Genomic DNA, 20140 nt, shown 5'->3' on the forward strand with positions numbered 1-20140 from the left:
ATGCAAAAGTCTCAAAATAATACTGTTATTATGGTACTGTAGATCTTTTTCTCAGTGTTAGTCTCATATGATATCAGAAAAAATAAGGGGATTTTATTTGTAACAGCAATTCTAATTTGAACAGTTTTAGATCTTAAGGGTTATACCTCAGTGCTAATCCTTTTGCTCCTGTTAGCAGTGTGTTAAACACTGACCAGATTGCCACGTTACTTTCTTTCCACTGCGATGAGCTACTTTCTTTCCAAGAAAGTAGTTTTACTTTAAATAATTGTAGGCTTCAATTGTTTCTTAAAAAACTCAAACAAACAGTGGTTTAAGTAGATCCCTATAAATTATTGAAATGTGATGAACTGTGGAAAAACACAGATAATCTGCCTTCTAATCATTAAGTTGAATCCTGCTAATAATAATATTAACAAGGAGAGGAGGGAGAATAAGTTTTGGATCTGGAAATATCAGTTCAGTAACGACCTGACAGAAATGTCACCAAAGCCATGAATCACCACTCCACACCAATGCTCCTACTACTTTGGTAGACTTAGGTAGTCAAGCCCTATTTAAAATATTTTGGAAATCACAATGTTTCTGTGCAATTTTTTTTTTTAATCAGGTATATGTTTTTTGCAATTGTCTTTTAGCCATCAGTTAAACCCAAGAGCTGATTATTCAGAAGAGTATTTATAACTAATTTAATGCCTGAAGGAAAGGTATTTTGTGAGATTTAAAGCAAGCATTTGCTATTTCTGATTAGAAAAAATGAAAACATTGTCCTCATTATAATTATACTGAAAGGAACCCCATCAACTTAAAGGCTAAAAAATTCCATAAAAAGTTAAATAGTCTGGGCTAAAATTCAGCTTTTCTTTTTCACTCTGTTTTTACTCAATGCTAAAATTTTATTAGTAACGGTTACAAATCATAAAATATCCAAATCTATATATTATTTTTTGATTTTTGGTCAAATTTTACCCACTTCTGCAATGTATTTAAGGCAACTGAGTTGTACTCTATGGCTGAGGCAACATTGGAGCGCCGGGAACTGCAGCCTTCAGCTCAGGTTTAGATAAATAAGTAACAGCTTGATTTCCCCAGGTGCCACTCACCCGTCAGCTTCCACTGACTTCAAAAGAAGTCTTGAGATCTCTACACTTTGGATATTTGGAAAGTTGGTGCCTCAAAAAAAAAAAAAAAAAGAAAGAAAAAGCAGGAATTTGAGCCTTGCATAATCCTTTTTTGCCTGTTAGCCACCTGCATGCTCAAAAGAAATATGAACCTGATTCTCAGTTTAGTGCAGAAACTCAAGCATTAAATGAGTACAGTCATTCTCAGCGGGAAATCAATAGTCTGCCTGTCTGGGTGATGTGCAGTCTTCATCACCAGAGCGAGACGCAGAGCTGCCCTGATAACGCACTCAGCCTTTCTTAAAGATTGAATACATTACTTCCACGTTTGCCTTTTACTCGTACTCCCAAATCAGGCAATTTGGTTAAGTCTAGTTTTGTGGGAGAAGTACTAAAGCGCAGTAAAAACTCAACAAAAGTGGGACTTCTCTGAGATTTTTAACCTAATTGGTTAGCTGGGAAGTTTAGTGGGTTGCCAAAGACAGTAAATGCTCAGCAGTAGACAGATGTCATTTCAAATGAGCCACCTGCAACTGAAAAAATGCATAACAAAGCCCAACACTGAACAGTCTGTGTTTTCCTGAAAATGAGGTACATATGTGTGTTACTCCCAACTAGGACAACGTCATGATGCCAGCACTTCCCTATATTTTATGAAATGAGACATGGATGAAAAGATAATTCCTGGTGCTGAGACACATTTGAGAGACTTCAATGCAGAAATCCTCTCCTTCAAACACTCTACCCATTAAAATTGATTTCCATGCTCTAAGGGCAGTCAAAACACATGACCTGTCCTGGAGCTGAGCAGAAGGCTCAACGAGCCCTGTGGGGTGTAAAGTAGTCATCTTTGTCCCTAATGACCATCTGTAAGTGATGGTCAAACAGATTGTGTGAGATATAGGGCAGGAGAGACAGATTAGACTTCACAGAAAACTGTGATTCTGTGAACTGTTGATTGAAAAGCTGAAAAGATAAAGCACGTATATCTCTTGAATTTAGAGTGGCAGTTCCTTGGCTGCTGCGATCAGGCAGGATCCTGTTCAGGGCTGCAGCCCATGTGTTGTAGCTCATGCTCAGGGCTCCGGTTCCCCTGTGCTGCAGAGCTGCCCCTGGGAGACCCTGTGCCTCTGGGCATGGGTTAGCCGGGTGAGGAGTCACGTTTGCACCCCCCTTCCTCCTCCTTTTTCTTTAAAGAAGAATAGTTGGTAATTAGTATCGGTGTACTCAGTTTGCAGCTCTGATTCTGCAGCGCACTCCCACTGGGGTGGGCATTCACAGGATTGGAAGAGGTGCGCAGCCCTGAACTGAGATTTTTATCCACTGTGAATTTGTTGCAGCTGATGTGCTGTAATACTGTGTATATATTGCTTACAATAGTGGATTAATTTGAGAACTATTTTATCATTTGAATGGAGTAGTGCGAGAGGTATTTCATGTTCTCATTGTTTTTACTTAGTATTTATTACACACAGGATATAGAATACAGTTTATAGATAAACAATTTCTGAAGGCTATAAAGGTGAAGTTAGGGAATGTCACTGCTGCTTAACCTACATTTGGTTCCCTTGTGCATAGAGATTTTGATGTTACTTAAATGAGGTCCTTTTAACCTAACCTTTTTGCACAGAATTTTCCAGATGTGTAATGAAAAATTACAAAACTCCAGCCCATATTAGTATACTGAACCCAACACATGCTATTAAAACAGTTAATGGTCATTTAAACCCTCCACAACCACCTTGGCCAGTTGAACTAGGAGAGTAACTGGTAAGAGCTCGCTGTCGGCTTGTCCCTTCTCTGAAACAATGTTAATGGGGACTGAAGAGATCAAGGGTCTTATACCTGCCCTGAAGGGCATTCCTCTGGTAAATTCAAGTAGAGAAGCCTTAGGAATATTTGAGTTTTTTGAAGAATAAACAAATTTGATTTTTTTTAACATAAGCAACACGAAAGAGCATTTAGCCCCATTCATTGAAATGGGTATATAAAGTGCTGCAGTTATAAAACCCATAGCAACCTGTCTCCACCATCTCCCTCACTGCCAACAGTCCTCAGAGAAGGGAGAAGTTAGGAGGCTATCCAGCAGCCAAAGCTGTTAAAGCTCTATAACCCCTAGAATGAGCAGTCTCATCTATGAGATACAGGTGTGGTCATACTCTTATGGTAGGCCTTACACCCTGTGTTTCTCAAACATCTCACAGTCTACAATGTAGTGCACAAATTGCAGGGACAAGCTACAGAGAAACAGTGAAAAGAACAGATTTTTTAGTCTTTCCTCTTTCTCTTCCTTACAACTGATAGTATCATCAGGGAAAATTGGGGAAAAAAGCAAGGAAATTTAAAACCAGACACATTCCAAAAACATTGTATTTTCTTGTCTGAATTTTAAAAATGAGGTATATGCGGAAAGAATAATAAAGCAGTCAGGAGAGTTTTTGCTGAAAATTATTAGGTTTTGATAATTTATTTTGATTTAAAATGAATTTTGATAATTTAAAGTAATTTAAATGAATAGGAATTAGTTTTTTTGTAGTTTCCATAAGGTCGGGTGGCATGGTAAACGTGCTTTAACCAAACTGATTAATTAAGTGAGCTCTCATCCAGCAAATGATCAGACAAAAAGTGAAGCAGTATGGCAAAAATGATCCAATAAGCCGATAATGGATGACAAAAGTTCCTTTCCCTGAGAACCACCAAGGTCACTCTGCTGCTATTGCTTGTCTTTAGAAAGGTCACAGAGCTACAACAGGGAAGACTAATTACTCACCGAGCCTTAAATAACCAAGAGCATTCTTTAGAGTTCTATGGACCAGTTATGCTGATAGAAACAGCTATAGGTTTGTCTGACTCTGGGAATAGCTGCCTGCACACATACCAGATTGCTCTGTGGGTTGAGCTTAAACCACAGAAAGGCATTCTCAAAAAAACCCTCAAAAACAATATCCACACAAAATGAAATTTAGCAGATTTCCATCATAGGCAAACCCTCAATATCTTTTCAAACAGCAACTCTTTTATTAAATCTAATGGCACATGTTTTAAAAGTTGTTATCCAATTCTTCTTTACTTTCAAGCCATACTTAACTGCACATTTTAAAAAGAAGTTAATTGTTTTTCCTCTACTGTATTTTCCTTTTAAGTCCTACACATTCTAAATGCATTTAAACTAGCTTTAAAAATATGAAGTTCTGCATATGTTCAAAGCAATAGATCTGAGAGACGTTAATTAGGGCTGGATGTAGAAATATATCATGTTTCATAAAATAGTTAGGAACCTAAACCTATTTGTCACTTATAAAATCCTGAATGTTCATTTCTACTACCATTACGAATAACTCAGGAAGAGGGTACACTTTGAAGTACAACTATGATTGATTAGACTAAAGAAATTCCAGTGCTTCATTGTGTACTACTTTAATCTTTTGAAAAGTGAATGAACAGCAGATGGCCTAATAAAGACACTCTGTATGTTTGCCCAGTATGGATTTGCTCTGAAGGGATTGGTTCAACACTTTAGAGTACATATATTTGGAATACATCTGTCTTAGTCAAGACAGATGGCTAAAGGAAAGAGAAACTTCCAAACACTTGGAATTAATCCAGTGTGAGCACTGCTTCTGGATGAAATTTTAATGGGTTATGACTATTGTTCTGTTAGCTTTCTTGGAAGAATGCAGCTGTGAATAGTATAGATATACACAATTTGGATGGCTACTGAACAGGACTGTTTATGCATCCTTTAAAATAAAAATGCTGTTGTTAGGGGATATGTGCTAATTGGCCTGTTTATAAAGAATGGTAGTTGCTTTCTAGTGCTCAATCCAGTATCTTCCATCACCTAAGCTAACTAAAATTAGTCACAACCATATAAAACATGTTTTTGCTATCCAGTATTAAAATTGAACTTGTTGATGTGAGACTATAAAAGTATGTTATTTCAATTCCATGAAATACCGTATGTTAAATCACAAGATTCTTTTTAACTACCCCTTTTAATACAACTTGCAAATTTGAAAGATCGACAGTGTGTGGATCACAGCTGATGCATGAAACACATGCCTCTACAGTATACTCAAAAATGTGTTAGTCATGTTGAGAAAGCATGACACACCCATGCTAACTAAAGAGTTCTGCACAACCATGAATGATTTGGGAGTTTTTAAAATTTTAAATTTTTGTATTAAGATGTTGCAGTTCAGGTGACATCTGCTTCCTTGAAAAGTTGTCCATTTCAATAGGCTTCTCTGTTAGTGTTGCTGCAGTAGTTCACACTGTTTGGCTGTGTCGGTCTCATGGTGTTTCTAACTGCTGTACTCTTGTTTTCTGTTTTGCAGTAATAACAAGTAGTGGCTACAGTCCCAGATCAGCGCACCAGTACTCTCCACAGATATATCCCTCCAAGTTAGTGTCTGCACCTCTTCTAGTCTTTTATAGACCTTGGCTGTGGGCAGTTTTGTGGTATGTTGCAAACAAGTGTTCAGCAGGAGAAACAGAGAAAAAGGAAAATTCTTAAGCTGCAGTACTGACTCTGGTACTGACTCTCTCTCCAACTTTTTTCATCATGTGTCTGCAGAGTAAGATCCTGCTTTGTGCAGTATTGCTGCACAAGAAATACCCTTGAATATCAGCACACAACAGAAGTAAAATAATCAGACTATTGTGTTCTCAGACATCAGAATGTTAACAGCATATGCGGGGAATACATACAGATATATTTCGAAGAAGTCAGTTTATATATAGAAATCACAATTGCATGCACAAGTTGCATACTGGGGGGTAACCCTGCCCCTGACCCTTCCACAGCCAGCATTGCCAAACGCTTCCAAACATTCCACAATCGTGAACCACCCTTTCCTTGTCCCTCTCCAATATCATAAGGTTTAAAAATCAAATAAATTGGATTAGCTTTTAATCTTATTATTTTTAAGCCAACGGTTTTTGTTAGGAATAGAAAACTTCTTCACATTTCTTTTTTTTTTGGGGGGGGGGAGGCAGGGGTGGGGACTGACTCTTGGGCAATCACATGAATACAGGAGTGGGAACTTCAGGAAGGAACACCAAAGGTGTTGTATGAAACTGCTGCAGTTGGCAGCCTATCAATTTGTTTGTCCTATGATCAGTGTTGTGCACAAGAGTTCTTGATTCCAGTATGCCACCTGCTTGTTTCTGTGTATTTGATACAGCTATTGGTGTGACTTTGATACAGAGAAAATATTAAATCTAAAGATTCAAGAGCCAATTACGCTCTTTCAAGTTTTTTTAGCAAATTTGCATTCATATAATGGTAGCCAAAATTTATTAATACAGAAAGTAGGCGCTTGAAGTAAGAGCTCTCTTTCCACTTAAACCAGGTTTTGGCAAACTAAATTAGATACTTTTGGCCAAATACATTACAAGGTTTAATAGAATTTTTAATCTACTCTTACAGTTTTTTGGCATCTAAATTAATGAATAATCCTTTTCTGATAGTAAATGCTGCCAACTGTACTGAATTAATTAGAAAGAAAAAAATTAAAAAAAAATTAGAACCTGAAATTTAGTCATGGCTTTTAATGGCCAGGTTTCATTTAGCATAATTCTGCAGAATGTGTTTATTCAACTCTTGGTCCATAAAGTCTTATTTGACTTACAAAACAATCCAAGAAAAATGTTTCTTTGTATATTTTTGCAACTCTGGAGGGCAAAAATTTTAAATTTGATTTTATTCAATCTCTCTATAAAACCTCAGTATTCATAAATAAAAGACCATTTTTATTTCCATTCTATTTCCCTAGCCCATATTTTCCGAACATTTAAAGCCCATCTGGTTACCAAAGTACTGTTGTATTTTTTGTGCTGCTCTCAATGGGTAGGATCCATCTCCCATTGAAGCTAGAGGCTGCATGTCTGTTGCAGCAGAACCTATACAGATGACATAATGTACTAGCTTCAACATTCACCTCTGTGTTTCCTTTATCCTTGTAATCCAAGTTTCCCTCCACTGGATTAAAAAAGCATGGAGGCTTTTCTAATGGCTGATCTCGGCTGAAAGAGATCATATAGAGACACGCAGCAGTGGCACAGCCCACCTAAAAGTGGACACAGTAGATTAAGAATTAAATAATGGTGGGACAGCATAAGATATTCACTGTGCCTTGGGGAATGTGGGACAGAGTGTTTTTCAGCTTATTTCAGTGGGGGATGGAACAAATCCCAGAAGAGGAGCAGTTGGCAGAATAATGAACTGCCTTTGGACATCTTTAAACCTTTTTCTTTACTTTATTGCTTGAATCAACATACAAAGTATTTGTTGCCACAGTAATGCTATTTTTCCTGATATTTAGGCCCTATCCACACATTCTTTCTACACCAGCAGCTCAAACAATGTCTGCCTATGCCGGACAAACCCAGTATTCAGGAATGCAGCAACCAGCGGTCTATACAGCCTACTCACAGACAGGACAGCCCTACAGCTTACCCACTTACGGTATTTGACCACTTATTACTTCACTTTATGTAGAACTAAAAGCAATGCTGACTGGAATGTTTTTTTTTTTTTTGCTTTCTCTTTTGTTTTCCCAACTGTAACAAAATATTTTAAAGAATCAGTTGAAAATTAATTTCTTACACAGATTTGGGTGTAATGTTGCCAGGCATCAAGACGGAAAGTGGGCTCTCACAGACCCAATCTCCCCTGCAGAGCGGGTGCCTCAGTTACAGCCCAGGGTTTTCCACCCCACAGCCAGGCCAAACACCCTACTCTTACCAGATGCCAGGTGAGTAGCAACCTCTAAAATTCAAAGCTAAGTATTTCTTTCCAGTACTGATAAGCTTATGTGTATTCATCTTGATCATCTGTTATTTTAGATCTGGTCATGGAATGCAGTCCCTATTTGCACCTTCCTTTGGATTTTGTAGTGGAGTGAAATCACATGGCAGGACTGGAAGCATTCATTGTATTTACTAACATATACAAGTCTCTTTTCCTTGTTTTCATGTTTCTGAGTATGACATAATTTGATACTTCTTTCTCTTTGGATCAACATAATTTTTTAGAACTTCTCCTTAATTGATATTTATTCTTTCATTTACCATTTGTTAATAATTCATTTATTACCCTCTGGTCATCCATAACCTGTTGTATTTGGATAATTTTTAGGCTTCTTATACAATGTTTAATCTTCTGCATATTACAAACTGCAATATGAATCATCCGATTTATGTTGCAAACAAGGACATGCTTCATTACAGATTGATTGAAAACACACAGATGCAGTCTTTTGAAAAGGTTTTTGTTTCTCAAATGTAACACTAAAGTGTTAGAAATGAAGGCAAAAGAGAAAAACAGTACTTGAGGAGGGGTGAGACTGCAATAGACTGAAAAATGTTATCTAAATTGGTGAGATGACTTACTGCTGATCTCTTCCTTGCATGGTGTGAAGAGGAATGTATGCCTGTATGCATGGAAGTAGCATTTCATTTCTTTCAAAGTTTCATTACACTATTTCATACTTCTAACAGAAAATAAAAGTTGGGGTTTTTTTCTGATTTGCCTGATCTTAAAATGGAATATTCTAATTAGAATTTTATTTTGATTCACAAACAAGTTCTCACAGTTAATTGTATTTTTTAATTTTAGGTTCTAGTTTTACACCATCATCCACTATTTATTCAAACAATTCTGTTTCAAATTCTACAAACTTCAGTAGTTCACAACAGGTATGAATATTACCATTTCTATTTGCCAGTTACAAAAGGACTTCTATAGCTCCAGTGATAGCATGTTTTTTTAATTTAGATCTGTTATGTTGAATGAGACTCACTGTGGTTCAATGCTATTTTCTGTGGAAAATGATCAAAATCCTACTGGAACCCTAGTTACATATTTTAGCACTTAAATAATTCAGCAACTTCCCTGTAGTCTTTTAGTAAATATCTTTAAAATAAAAAACACTGAGTATTATTAAAGTAAAAAAAAAGCTAAACCAAGACCTCAAAACACTGGTAAAAATTGTATGATTGTATACGTAGAAATATTTAATGGGAAAAAATTCACTCATTACTGTGTTTAATTGAGTGCTCTGCTGCATCTGCTGTTTCAGGATTATCCATCATACACAGCTTTTGGCCAAAATCAGTATGCACAGTATTACTCAGCATCAACATATGGTGCATATATGACCTCAAACAACACGGCTGATGGCACTTCATCATCATCAACCTACCAGTTACAGGACTCTCTCCCTGGCTTGACTAGTCAACCAGGTACAGATCTACATTCAGGTGAAAACAATTTTTGTATTTTATTCTCTACTTGTATAAAGACAGGATTTCCATATCCAACTTGCATTGATTGAATGGCTTGTTTGAATATTGATATTTTAATCTCGTGCCTTTCAGAAAATTTTATCATGTAAACCACCCAAAATAAGCTTTTTTACTGTTTAGTTAGGAAACCTGTCCAGTTTGTTTGCTAATTAAATAAAGCTTTTTGCGGACTGAGATGGTTGTCAGTATCACTGGCAGTGGAGCATTCCTGTTTCCACCTACGAATTCTGAAGTATTGCTGTAAAGAATTTAAAACAAAATAGCATTTTTCATTTCATTATACCCCAGCCATGCTAGCAAGAGCACATGGGCTTTATTCCAATATGTACAAGCCATGCTTGCTAATTCACTAATTTAAGTAACCAAGAATAGACAAATTGGTTATTAGCACCAAAAAAAAAAATTGTGTTGAAGTAGTCGAATTTGCAAGAGCATTATTAAGAGACATGAGGAGGCTCCCTTTGCCTGCCCAGCCCTGCCCTCTTGTGCACAGCCACCACAGCACAGCAGCCTGTTACTTGTATTCCTAGGACCCCTCTGGAGGGTAGTGGCAGTTCTTCACTTTTCTTTAGCACCCTTAGAGCAGTCTCTTTCAGGGGCACTGGCTTCACTCAGCCAGCATGGGCAGTGTCTGCCTTGCCCGCAGACCATGAGCATTTCTTAAAAGACTAACAAACAGGCTTTTGGATTAGGCTCTGAATAGGGGAGGAATTTATGCTTTAGTCACAAAATTAGCTTATTGCATAAATCTTCCTAACAACTGCACCATCTTACTGAAAAATACAGTAGAAAGACTAAGGTATTATTGTAATGAATTTGTACAAAGGAAAAGTAACTGTGTAGAAAAGTATAAGCAAGGACTCATACATAATATAAACTGCTTAAATTTGCTAAAAAACACTGGAATTTTAATTAAATTGGTTGAAATTTTTCCTACATAAATGTTTTCCTCAGGCTGATTTTTAAAGTGTAACAGTGTGCTGTGTTGTGTGTGTTTGGGGTGGGGTATGATGTGGTATGGATATGGATATGATATGGAATGGCGATAGGGAGATACACATTCCTTTGATTTTTGATGAAAAGTGTAACATTATTCAGTAGTCTCAGAATGTAAATTTAGGAAGAAGAACCTACAGGTAATGTGAAATCAGGTGAAATTTCATCAGGTGGAGGATATCTATAACAGACACGATTCATACATAAAGAATTTTTAGAAGAGTATGGAGTGTACTCAAGTTACAAGTTATGTTTTGATAACTGTGTATGTCCTGTGTACTTTTCCTTGCTGCTTTGTTATTCCTTCATATTCTTATTTGAGAAAATCAGACAGTTTCCATGTTGTCTCTCCCCTAGGTATCTGTGTTTCCTAGAAATGCTGTGTAAATGTATCATGTATTACAAGTACCATTAGTATTGAATAGAACTGGCAAAAGAAAAGGAATCTTAAGTAGTTTGAACAGGTAGAGAAAGTATTGAAGGCTTCACATCTGTGGAACGGTAAAGATTTTTCTTGGTTGTGGATTGTTTAAGCATATGAACTTGTTCTCTTGTTAAGTAGGTTGTGCATCTGAACTTAACAAATCCGCCCTCATCTGCTCCTTATTTCTGTGAAGTGTTGCAGTGATCATGCGACCCTCTGCTGAGAGTGAAACGCCCACTTTGTGAATACGTGACATGCCTGTGCCCTTCTGTGTCACTGTAAAAATAAACTTCCACTGGTGAGGGGCAGTGTCTTGGAGATCATTTCAGATATCATAGATCATACTGCAGATCTTTAGCACTCACTGTGTTCACTTGCTGTCAAACAAGTTCTTACAAGACTTACTCCAACAAAACCTTAAGACTAAGCACAACAAGGCACTTCATTCTTCTACCATCTCCACTAGCTCTTAATTCAAATATTTAATCAAAGCCTCTAGTACTCCTCATATATATAGGATTTCTCATTTTCATAATAAAGCCCCATCACATCAAGAGCTAATACCAGCTACAGTTTTATTTATTGACTGTATGAAAAAAATGAGATGAAAACTGAAATAGACTTTACTCTTTCTGCTATTCACGGCAAACAATAACACACTAGAAGTCAGGAAAAAAAGCAGGTTTGTAATGCTGAAGATGTCTTCTGGCTTCTCTGTCTGGTAAGAATATGTAACAAAAGTCAATCCATAAGGAAATTATGAAGGGGCTCAGAAATTCGTCCATTCCACATCTGTGTAATGCTCAGTTCCTTAAACCAGGGACTTCTCTTCCGAGCTTGCATTGTGCCTGCCTTATATTAAGGTTTTTCAAAATGCACTTGTTACCACAGAGTATTTCTGAGACAAAAAGGTATCTCCTAGGGCACTTCATCTCAAATAGGGATAACTCAGATGGACTGGGAGATGAGGTCTCAGGAGAAAAGTACACTTGAGTGTATTTGTTGAATACATGAGTACATTTAATTTAGGGCAAATAAAACTCTAGCAGAGGATATGGGCCTGGATAAAACTTCATGTGAAGGCACCTTGCTATCATATATCCAGGGTTAGGGGAGGTGAATTGCCATAGGATATTATCTCCCATTCCGTTACTGGGATGCAGCAAAGTTTAATTTGGTACCCACAAAGAGGTCACCCTTTGTAGCTTCTCTGGGAGATGGCATTAGGTTTATGTTCAGACTGCATAAACTCTTTTCTCCTGCTTAAGTTGTAGAACTGTGTTTTAACAAGGAGGAGAGGATGTTCACATCATCGAACTAGAGGTGGGAAACAATGTCCTGGATATGAAAGACCACCTCCATTTGTAACAGAGTGCTGTAATTCCCTTTGTAACATGGTGCTGTAATTCCCTGTCCTCTAACTGGAGCTGCAGCAAGGTCTCCACAGCATGAAAGTTTTCATATTGGACAAATGTATGAGTATGTGTAAGAACATCTGTGATAAAGCTGTCATTCCATATTCTGGTTTTAACATTTTCCTACTGTTTTCTTGGATCACTGGTGCTGCTCATGGTCCCGGTGGGATAAGGCTATGAGGTATATTTATTAGGCATGTGTTGAATATTGAACAAGCTAAAAAAATTCAAACATTGTAATAAAAATTTCTGTCTAATATGGGCTGCAGTAGGAGTTCTTCATGATGTTAATGTTTTCAATACTCTTTGGTACTAGAATTTCTCACATCCTTTTATGTTACAGGGCTGAATTTTTAATAAATTTTCATTTAATCAGCATTCACCTCATTTCTAAAGCAAACCGAGGATAAGAAAAGTGTAGTTTCTCCTTTAGACTGTTGTTAGTAAAAAGCAAATCAAGCAATTAGGCCTACAGTTGTTTAAAAAAACAAGCACTACTGACTTGTGCAGTTCTAAAATAGATGCATACCTTGCTTTCAAGCAAGAGACAGCTGCTCATTCTGATTTAGAGATTAACGTAATGAAATAAAGTTGGCTTTAAATATCTAGATTTTACAAGGAACAGTGATTAGTTACAGTACTGATTAATAGATAATTATGCAATTGTGAACAACATTGACCCAAGCAGAAGACTGGAGCACCAGGTCATGGCTAATGCTAAATGAAAATCTGAGTTATTTACTTCAGTTGTTGGGTACTTTCAGAGCAGATTTAGAACAGGTTTGTTTTTTTTTTAATTTTATTTTTGGTAGATGAGAATAAACACAGTCATTGAGAGCAGATGTTTTAGTATATTACTGCAGAAATGAGTTTTGATTTTGTTGTAATGTGTTGAAATGCTATAAATAAGAAGACTTTTATGGTAAGAATGTAAGCATTCATCTTCACTTACTTAGTTTTTGCCTTTTTGTTTCTGGGGGTTTGGTTTGGGACATTTTTTTCCACTCAGTCAGAAAAATCTAGGAGACTGTGTTTTTGTACAGAACTCTTGCCCACTCAGAACTTCTTTGAAAGCCATTGTATGTTTTTGCTGCACAAGGGTTCTGATTTGGATGCTTCTTGTACAGTTACACATTACCAAAGTACATTTTCCTGTTCTTATGAGGAAGGAGCTAAGATAATGTGATCCTTATTGATTGCTTCACTGCTTGCAGTGACCTTGCTGAGATCAACACCATGCTGGGAATAGAAATGATTAGTCAACAAGAACTCTCTCTCTCTCCATTCTGTAGGGATTTCTGTCTGTGTGGCTTGTCCTTTCTCTGCATACCTCTGTGAAAAGTCACTTAACCTCTTTTACTACATGCTCAGTCCCCTTAACTGTCATGGTGACCCTCACCTGGACTGACTCCAGTTTGACAATATCTCCCTTCTACTTGGGGACCCAAAACTATGCATTTTTCCAGATGTGGTCTTGCAAATTCAGAACAGAGCAGAAAAATCGAACTCCTTCATCTGCTGGACACTCAGTGATGCTTTTTAATAAAAATGGAAAAAAAAGTCAGATTTCAGCTCAAAATCAGATGCATCACAGATGACTTTTGGGAAACATTTGTACCAAATGTTAATTTATTCTGTAGATGTGCCATCATGAGCACTTTTAACAAATATTACCAGTGGCCCAGAAATGCTCAATTACAGGCAGCTCAAGGACTCCCTTGAATCAAAATCTGTAGTAGATGTCAGATCAAAGCTGTACCCTTTCCTCCTTTAGAGGAGAAAAATCCAATCATTATTAACAGGATAAATGATGAAGGAGTGTTTTTTGTCATTTAGCACTTGGGAACCTAGCCAAACTGCATTTGCTGCTAGAAGTTTTGAAAGGGCACTGTGTTGTGAAGAAAGTTATATTTTCCATATATTGAGCTGTTGCATTAAAGTAATTTGTAAAGAGAAGTTCCACACCATCCTCCCAGGAGATACTTACTTCTCTCAGTCACAGAAGTACACAGCTACTGGTTTATGGTCACCTCTAAAGCCCTTTGATATGATCAGAGGGAAAACAAGTTAAATGGCTAAGTCAGGGATAGGCTGGAGTGTGGCTAAGACCAGCTATGCCATACCAGATCAAAGACCCTTCCGGCACATCTCTGTGACAGCCCACAATCTTCACACTTGGAGAAAGATGATCAGAACACAGTAAATACAACTTCATCCTCTTTTAGGTACTAACTGGAATATTGCATTTAATATTAAGGCTTTCCTCTGGCAATTTATGGTCTGAGGTAAGGTGAAGAAAAAAAGTGAACTTTACTAAAGTGCAGGTGGCATGGGTGGAGGAGATGAAGCTGGAAGCTGCCTAGCTGTTCTGGGGCATGGACGAGTGCCAAAGTGTGTTCTGGTAAACGTAAAGCAGGCCTTGGAAATAAGTCTAGCTGAACTGAAAACATGGGAAATTAACTACTTTAATTAAACAGCACTTCGTGTTTTGAGAAACCATTAGCATGACCTCTAAAATATATCTTCCTTGGAGATACGGATATTTTGCCTGGGCTTGTGTGTTTTTGTGTATATGCACATGCATATGTGTCATTTGAATCTTTCACTTACTCTGGTAAGGTTTATAGTGTTTCATTGGTAAAGTCAAAAGTGCACATGGCATCTGCTGATTCCATCTAGATAAGACAAGCCACATTATCATTCTTTTTATACAAGTTTTTTACATGTCTCTTGCCATTGAGTTTGCATACAGATGTGTTGAACTTTGAGAAAAAAAAGTTAATTATTTAGAAATCCAGCACTAATTTTGACATGAATGATTGACTTTACAGGGGAGTTTGACACAGTGCAGAGCCCCTCCACGCCAATCAAAGATCTTGATGAGAGAACATGTAGGAGTTCTGGGTCAAAGTCTCGGGGTAGAGGGCGGAAGAACAATCCATCACCCCCTCCGGACAGTGACTTGGAGGTATGTCTGCGGTAATTGATGAACATCAACGTGGAGGTTTCTTCTAAGGAAGTGTAAATTCTGAATGCTGCAGCTGTGAAAATAGCTTAAAGCACTTTAGAAGACATCATGGACTCAGTGTCACTAACTGAATGTAACAGAGAGTAGTAGCTGTTTTAATATAGATGTACAATGAGACTTTACTGTTCTGCATGACAAAATTAGGCAGAAAGGTAGAAATTCAGTCTTGTGTTTTTTAGCTCTTAGATTATGTGCCTGACAGTTTCTCATGCAATAGAACCACAAATCTGTATTCAAAATTGTCACATTTTCTTGTAGTTTTTTGAATAGGAAACCTCAAGTAGATCGCTCAGCTTAATTGCATGTATTTATGGATGCAGTGTAAATATGCAGGATCCTCTGGCCATAGCCTTTTGAATATTTAGGCACCTATTTGTGCTTGTGCTTGTATGTTATATCAGTGGATATAAATGAGGCAGCTTACCTCCGTGAAGTTGTGGCTGTGCTTAAGTATGTGCAAGATCAGTCCCTTAGCGAAGAAATACATCTGCCTAACCTATGGGATGACAATTTCAAGCACAGGTGACCTCTTAGCAACAGAGTAGTTATAGTGGTGTTGCTCCCATGTCAGCCGTGCAGCGCCTTGCGGTGGCAGGAGCAGGAGGAGGACGCAGAGTGCCTGTGCGTGTGTGTGACCCTCCAGCTCTGGCACCAGGGACGTGCTGTGCTGCCTGCCAGTGCCGTGTGTCCCCTGCTGCCACCAGAGCAACGCGGCGAGCCAGCAGCCCTGGCGTGCCCCACTGCTCTGCCGTCACTGAACAGTCCAGTTTATTATTTACCAGTGAAAATGAAAATGAGTGAAATCGAATGTATGAAACTGAATTAAAATAATCTGTTTCATCCTACAGTATTATTTGAATTCTAGATTTTAGTTAATCAGTAGAAATAAAGAAGAATCTTGAATCAATAAGACTCACAGAGAAGTATCTGAAAGTAGTTTATCCTTAACAATTATGTCTGACCCCCATCATGTTTCTGAAATCTGCGTTGCAGAGCTTTTGTGAAAAGCTTTTTAGAGAACAAGTAAGAAATCATTGAAGAGTTAAAAAGTTACTGCCTTTTGACTTTTTACGGTGCATGATACACTCTTATTGATGATTTCAGAAAAAACCTGCTCAGTTAATAAGTACTTGGCTAACCTTTTAAGACTCAGTTTACTTTTAACCTCCCTGGGTGGTGTGGTGGTGGGACTGTGATGTTATTTGTTCAATAATATTTTCCCCAATTCTGTTTTCAGCGTGTATTTGTTTGGGATTTGGATGAAACAATCATAGTTTTTCATTCGCTGCTTACAGGATCGTATGCACAGAAGTATGGCAAGGTATGTGAGCTGTGAATTTTGTGTCAATTCACCGCAGCTATCTGGCCTGACTATGTACAAGTTTTTCACCTCTGTTTTCTTTATGGCTTGGGTGAAGTTAAAGTGTACAGTAAACCCCATTTTCAGAGGGTTAATATGAAGAAGTCAAGGAGAGAAGTGAGACACAGACCCTAAGCACAGTAGATGAGGCAGGGCTGAAGCAGATGCTGCAAATGAGAGGAGAATTTATAGAGGAACAAGGATGAGGTTCCTGACGTGAGTTGGAAGAGACATTGCAGGGAGATAATAGATGAAGTGCACAAATGGAAATAACTGACAGTATCTGGAAGAGTAAAGGAAGAAATAAGAAACTGGGCTGGTGGGTGAATTTACCGGGAAATTTATGAATAGGATGAGTAAGAGTCTGACTTATTTCAATGCCAGCTGCAGATGTTGTTCTTTGACTCCCCACCTTTTTCACTGAATTTTTGATTCCCTTGGCTGGCTCTGGGCTGAGTAATGCTGGGGAGTGAAACCCTCTCCCAAGTAGTTTTAAGCATCCTCTCCCCTCCGGTGAGTCCAAAAGGAGTTCAGGTCACAGAGCAATGAGTGGGAGAGCAGGAAGAAGAGTGAGGGAGGCAAAGAGAGGCAGTGGCAGACTGGAGGAGCAGGAGCAGGAACTCTGGGAGCCTGCCAGGCTGGTATTGGGAGTCTGGGGAATGGCTGCTTGGACAAGGTGAGAAGGGTCTGGTGTGTAACAACAGGAGCAGACTGATGGGAGAGGTAGAGTTAAGGCCTGGATAAAACAAAAAATCAAAGCAAATATGTGGAAGGAGGAAAATGGACAAGGGAGATGTTAGTATGTACATATATACTTTTCTCTGTGCTGTTTGTTCTATTCAAGTGAAATTAATGCAAGGGTATTTCTTTTTAAGAACATAGTCATGTCCATACTGTGTCAGATAAGGGGCTTGTTTAGCATGTTTTCAGCATCATTATTCCAGCCAGAATCAGATGCTTGAGAAAAGGATGCGAGAAACAATACATCACAGAAATGCTTTTCACAACCCCCTCCCCTACCAGTGGGTTAGAAATGTCCGAAGCCAGAACCTGTGGATTATAACCAGAAACGGCCAGTCTTCCATGTGATCAACCTTTTGTGGCTACTAATAAAGAAAGTTAATGGGAAAAGTCACAGGCCAAGTGCAAATCTGAATTTCTGGAATGCTAAGATAAGGATAGTTACTCATGTCTTGTAAAGCCTTCCTTGCTTTGCAGCTTCACAGTGCCAGATCTGTGCACATTTCAGTTCTCTGTCAAAAAATCCTCTTCTGCTGTTTTTCAGACACTGCAACAACAGTGACTTTGCCAGAACCGTTTCCAACTAATAGTTATCAAAACAAGGGAGAAACCTAACTGCACACAAACTTTTGCATCACTTTGAGCCCACAGACAACCACAGGACTTGCTGAATTGTCACAGTGATAAAGTCATTCCTTTCATCCTTTTTTGATTGTGCCCTTAGGATGTTTCCTAAACCAACTGTAACACATAGTTTTAAAAATCAGAGCTCATTTGTAGCTCACAAAACATCTGTGGATAACTTTGAAAAATGTCTTGTAAACAGCAACAGAAATTTAATTCCTCTTGGTATATTAGTAATGGCATATTAACAGACAGTAGTACTAACAGCAGATAAAGTCTTATATAAACCAAAAGTATCTCAAGGTTTAGTGAAATTAATGTAGTTATACTGCTGAGATCAACATCAGCAAACTAATGTCATGGATATTTATGGTGCAAAAGATGCGGAGTTGTGGAATTCTGAAAGTAAAATCCTTTTTTTGTTCTTTTTTTGTTTTGTTTTGTTTTGGGGGGGGGGTTGGGGTTTTTGGGGGGGGGTTTTGTTTGGTTGGTTGGTTAGGTTTTTCTTGGGTTTTTTTTTTGTTTTTATTTTTTTGGTACTGATAGGCGGCATTCACACAAGTAGGGAAAGGTGTTCATTTCCAGACCCTGTAGAATAAAAATAGTAGACTTTTTCCTTGTTGCAGTGGCTGCCATTGCCATATTTACATAGAATTTTATCTTTTGCATGTAATTGCAGTGTTGTCTAAATTTAAGGTGGGATATGTCTGAGCCTAAGTGCCTAAGAGGTTAGAAATGGGAGAAGAGAAAGGTCCCACAGATAGACTTCACTCAGTCTCTGGTACATGACATGTTCAGTACATATGGTCCTTATTTTTTCTGTGTATGATTTCCATCTGTATAGAAGGTCTTAATCCAGACTGAAGGTTGGATTTTTACCAGAATTGGGTTGCTATGAGAGTAAATACTCCAAGAATTGTGAGGTTGTCAGCAGAAGTCTTGTTAGCACATAGGTCTTTCAAAATTATTGAGAGAGCTGTTTATCCTGGAAAGGTGATATAAAATTGTTGCCTAACAATGGAAAAAGAAACAGGCTGGTGTAAAAGAGTGGCAATACTAAATTATTTATCTGTGGTGATTGGCTACCTGATTTTAAAAAGTAAAGGCATCTAATGTCACAAGATGCTCAGCTGTGCACAGCATGTTCTTCCATATATATTTCATGAGCTCATTTTGTATAACATAATCAGGTAACTCACAAAGAAAAGAATTCACACCAAAAAAACCCCTTTCAGGACAAGCAGAATTTTTCCCTTCTCGCGTATTTAAATTTTCTAAGTGAGAATAGTGTGTTTTTAATGCAAACATTGCTTTAAGGGAAGGCAACTTCTTATACCAAGTGTCCTCATTTCATACTTAGAAAGAGTGAGATGCTGAGATCAGAGCTAGTGGGAATATACAGACAGGCAAGGATATTCCCATCTACTCATTGACATGCAAACTTTCATTCCTCATTTTCACCAGCTCTTTTTGCTGTTTATTTCAGTATGAGGTGAAAAAAAAATCATAAATTAGTCTTTTAATCTCTCTATTCTGCTGTAGTTCAGGCTGCACAGGGATGCAGTGAGAGGAGGTGCAGCATATATAGCTCCATATATATAGCATATATAGATCCATAGCCTGGCCTAGGGATCCACATGTGACTGCAGGAGCACTTGAGAGCTGCTGTTGTATCCAGAAATAAACACTTGCAAAAGATTTCTACAGTTTAACAAGTGGTTGGAGTAGAAGAGAAAAAGGAAAGTCAAACCAGCATCTCCTTAGGCAATTAGGGCTTTCATTGGCAGAGATTATTTGGCAGGCCGGGATCCAGTAGGCAAATTTCAGGTTGTGTATTTGTCAAGCAAAGAGTAGATTTCTGAGTTATGCCTGAGGATTTATGAAGTTGAGAATGGACACTCTATTTGGTATATACTTGTTCAGCACTTTTCATGGTATGATAATTATTTGATGTCAAAATTTTATAATAACCATGTTAAAATTAGTGTTTTGCCGAAGGACACAGCTGTAAGTATCTCATTTAAAAAGGGGGCAAATTGCTGCTGCTTATCTGGGCACCAGTAGAGTATAGCTTTAAGCCCAACTGAACTGGGAGAGATTTGGCCAGAGGTTGGCCAGAGT

At 38.0% G+C, this 20140-nt stretch overlaps 1 protein-coding gene across 12 annotated transcripts in view; it reads left to right on the forward strand.

Moving 5' to 3' along the window:
- The window catches only part of EYA4 (EYA transcriptional coactivator and phosphatase 4), a 140565-nt gene that overhangs the window by 101297 nt on the left and 19128 nt on the right, over nt 1-20140 (forward strand). For 5 of the 12 annotated variants that reach the window (XM_048299125.1, XM_048299131.1, XM_048299132.1 and 2 more), the window contains 7 exons: nt 5459-5525; nt 7448-7590; nt 7736-7879; nt 8743-8822; nt 9206-9386; nt 15098-15234; nt 16532-16615. In XM_048299125.1, coding sequence (XP_048155082.1) covers nt 5459-5525; nt 7448-7590; nt 7736-7879; nt 8743-8822; nt 9206-9386; nt 15098-15234; nt 16532-16615 — 836 coding nt within the window. The remainder of the gene's footprint in view (nt 1-5458; nt 5526-7447; nt 7591-7735; nt 7880-8742; nt 8823-9205; nt 9387-15097; nt 15235-16531; nt 16616-20140) is intronic. The other 7 variants (XM_048299128.1, XM_048299127.1, XM_048299133.1 and 4 more) reach the window with 2 other exon arrangements.

Source organism: Corvus hawaiiensis, chromosome 3 (assembly GCF_020740725.1).
Source record: "Corvus hawaiiensis isolate bCorHaw1 chromosome 3, bCorHaw1.pri.cur, whole genome shotgun sequence".
Taxonomy (NCBI): Eukaryota; Metazoa; Chordata; class Aves; order Passeriformes; family Corvidae; genus Corvus; species Corvus hawaiiensis.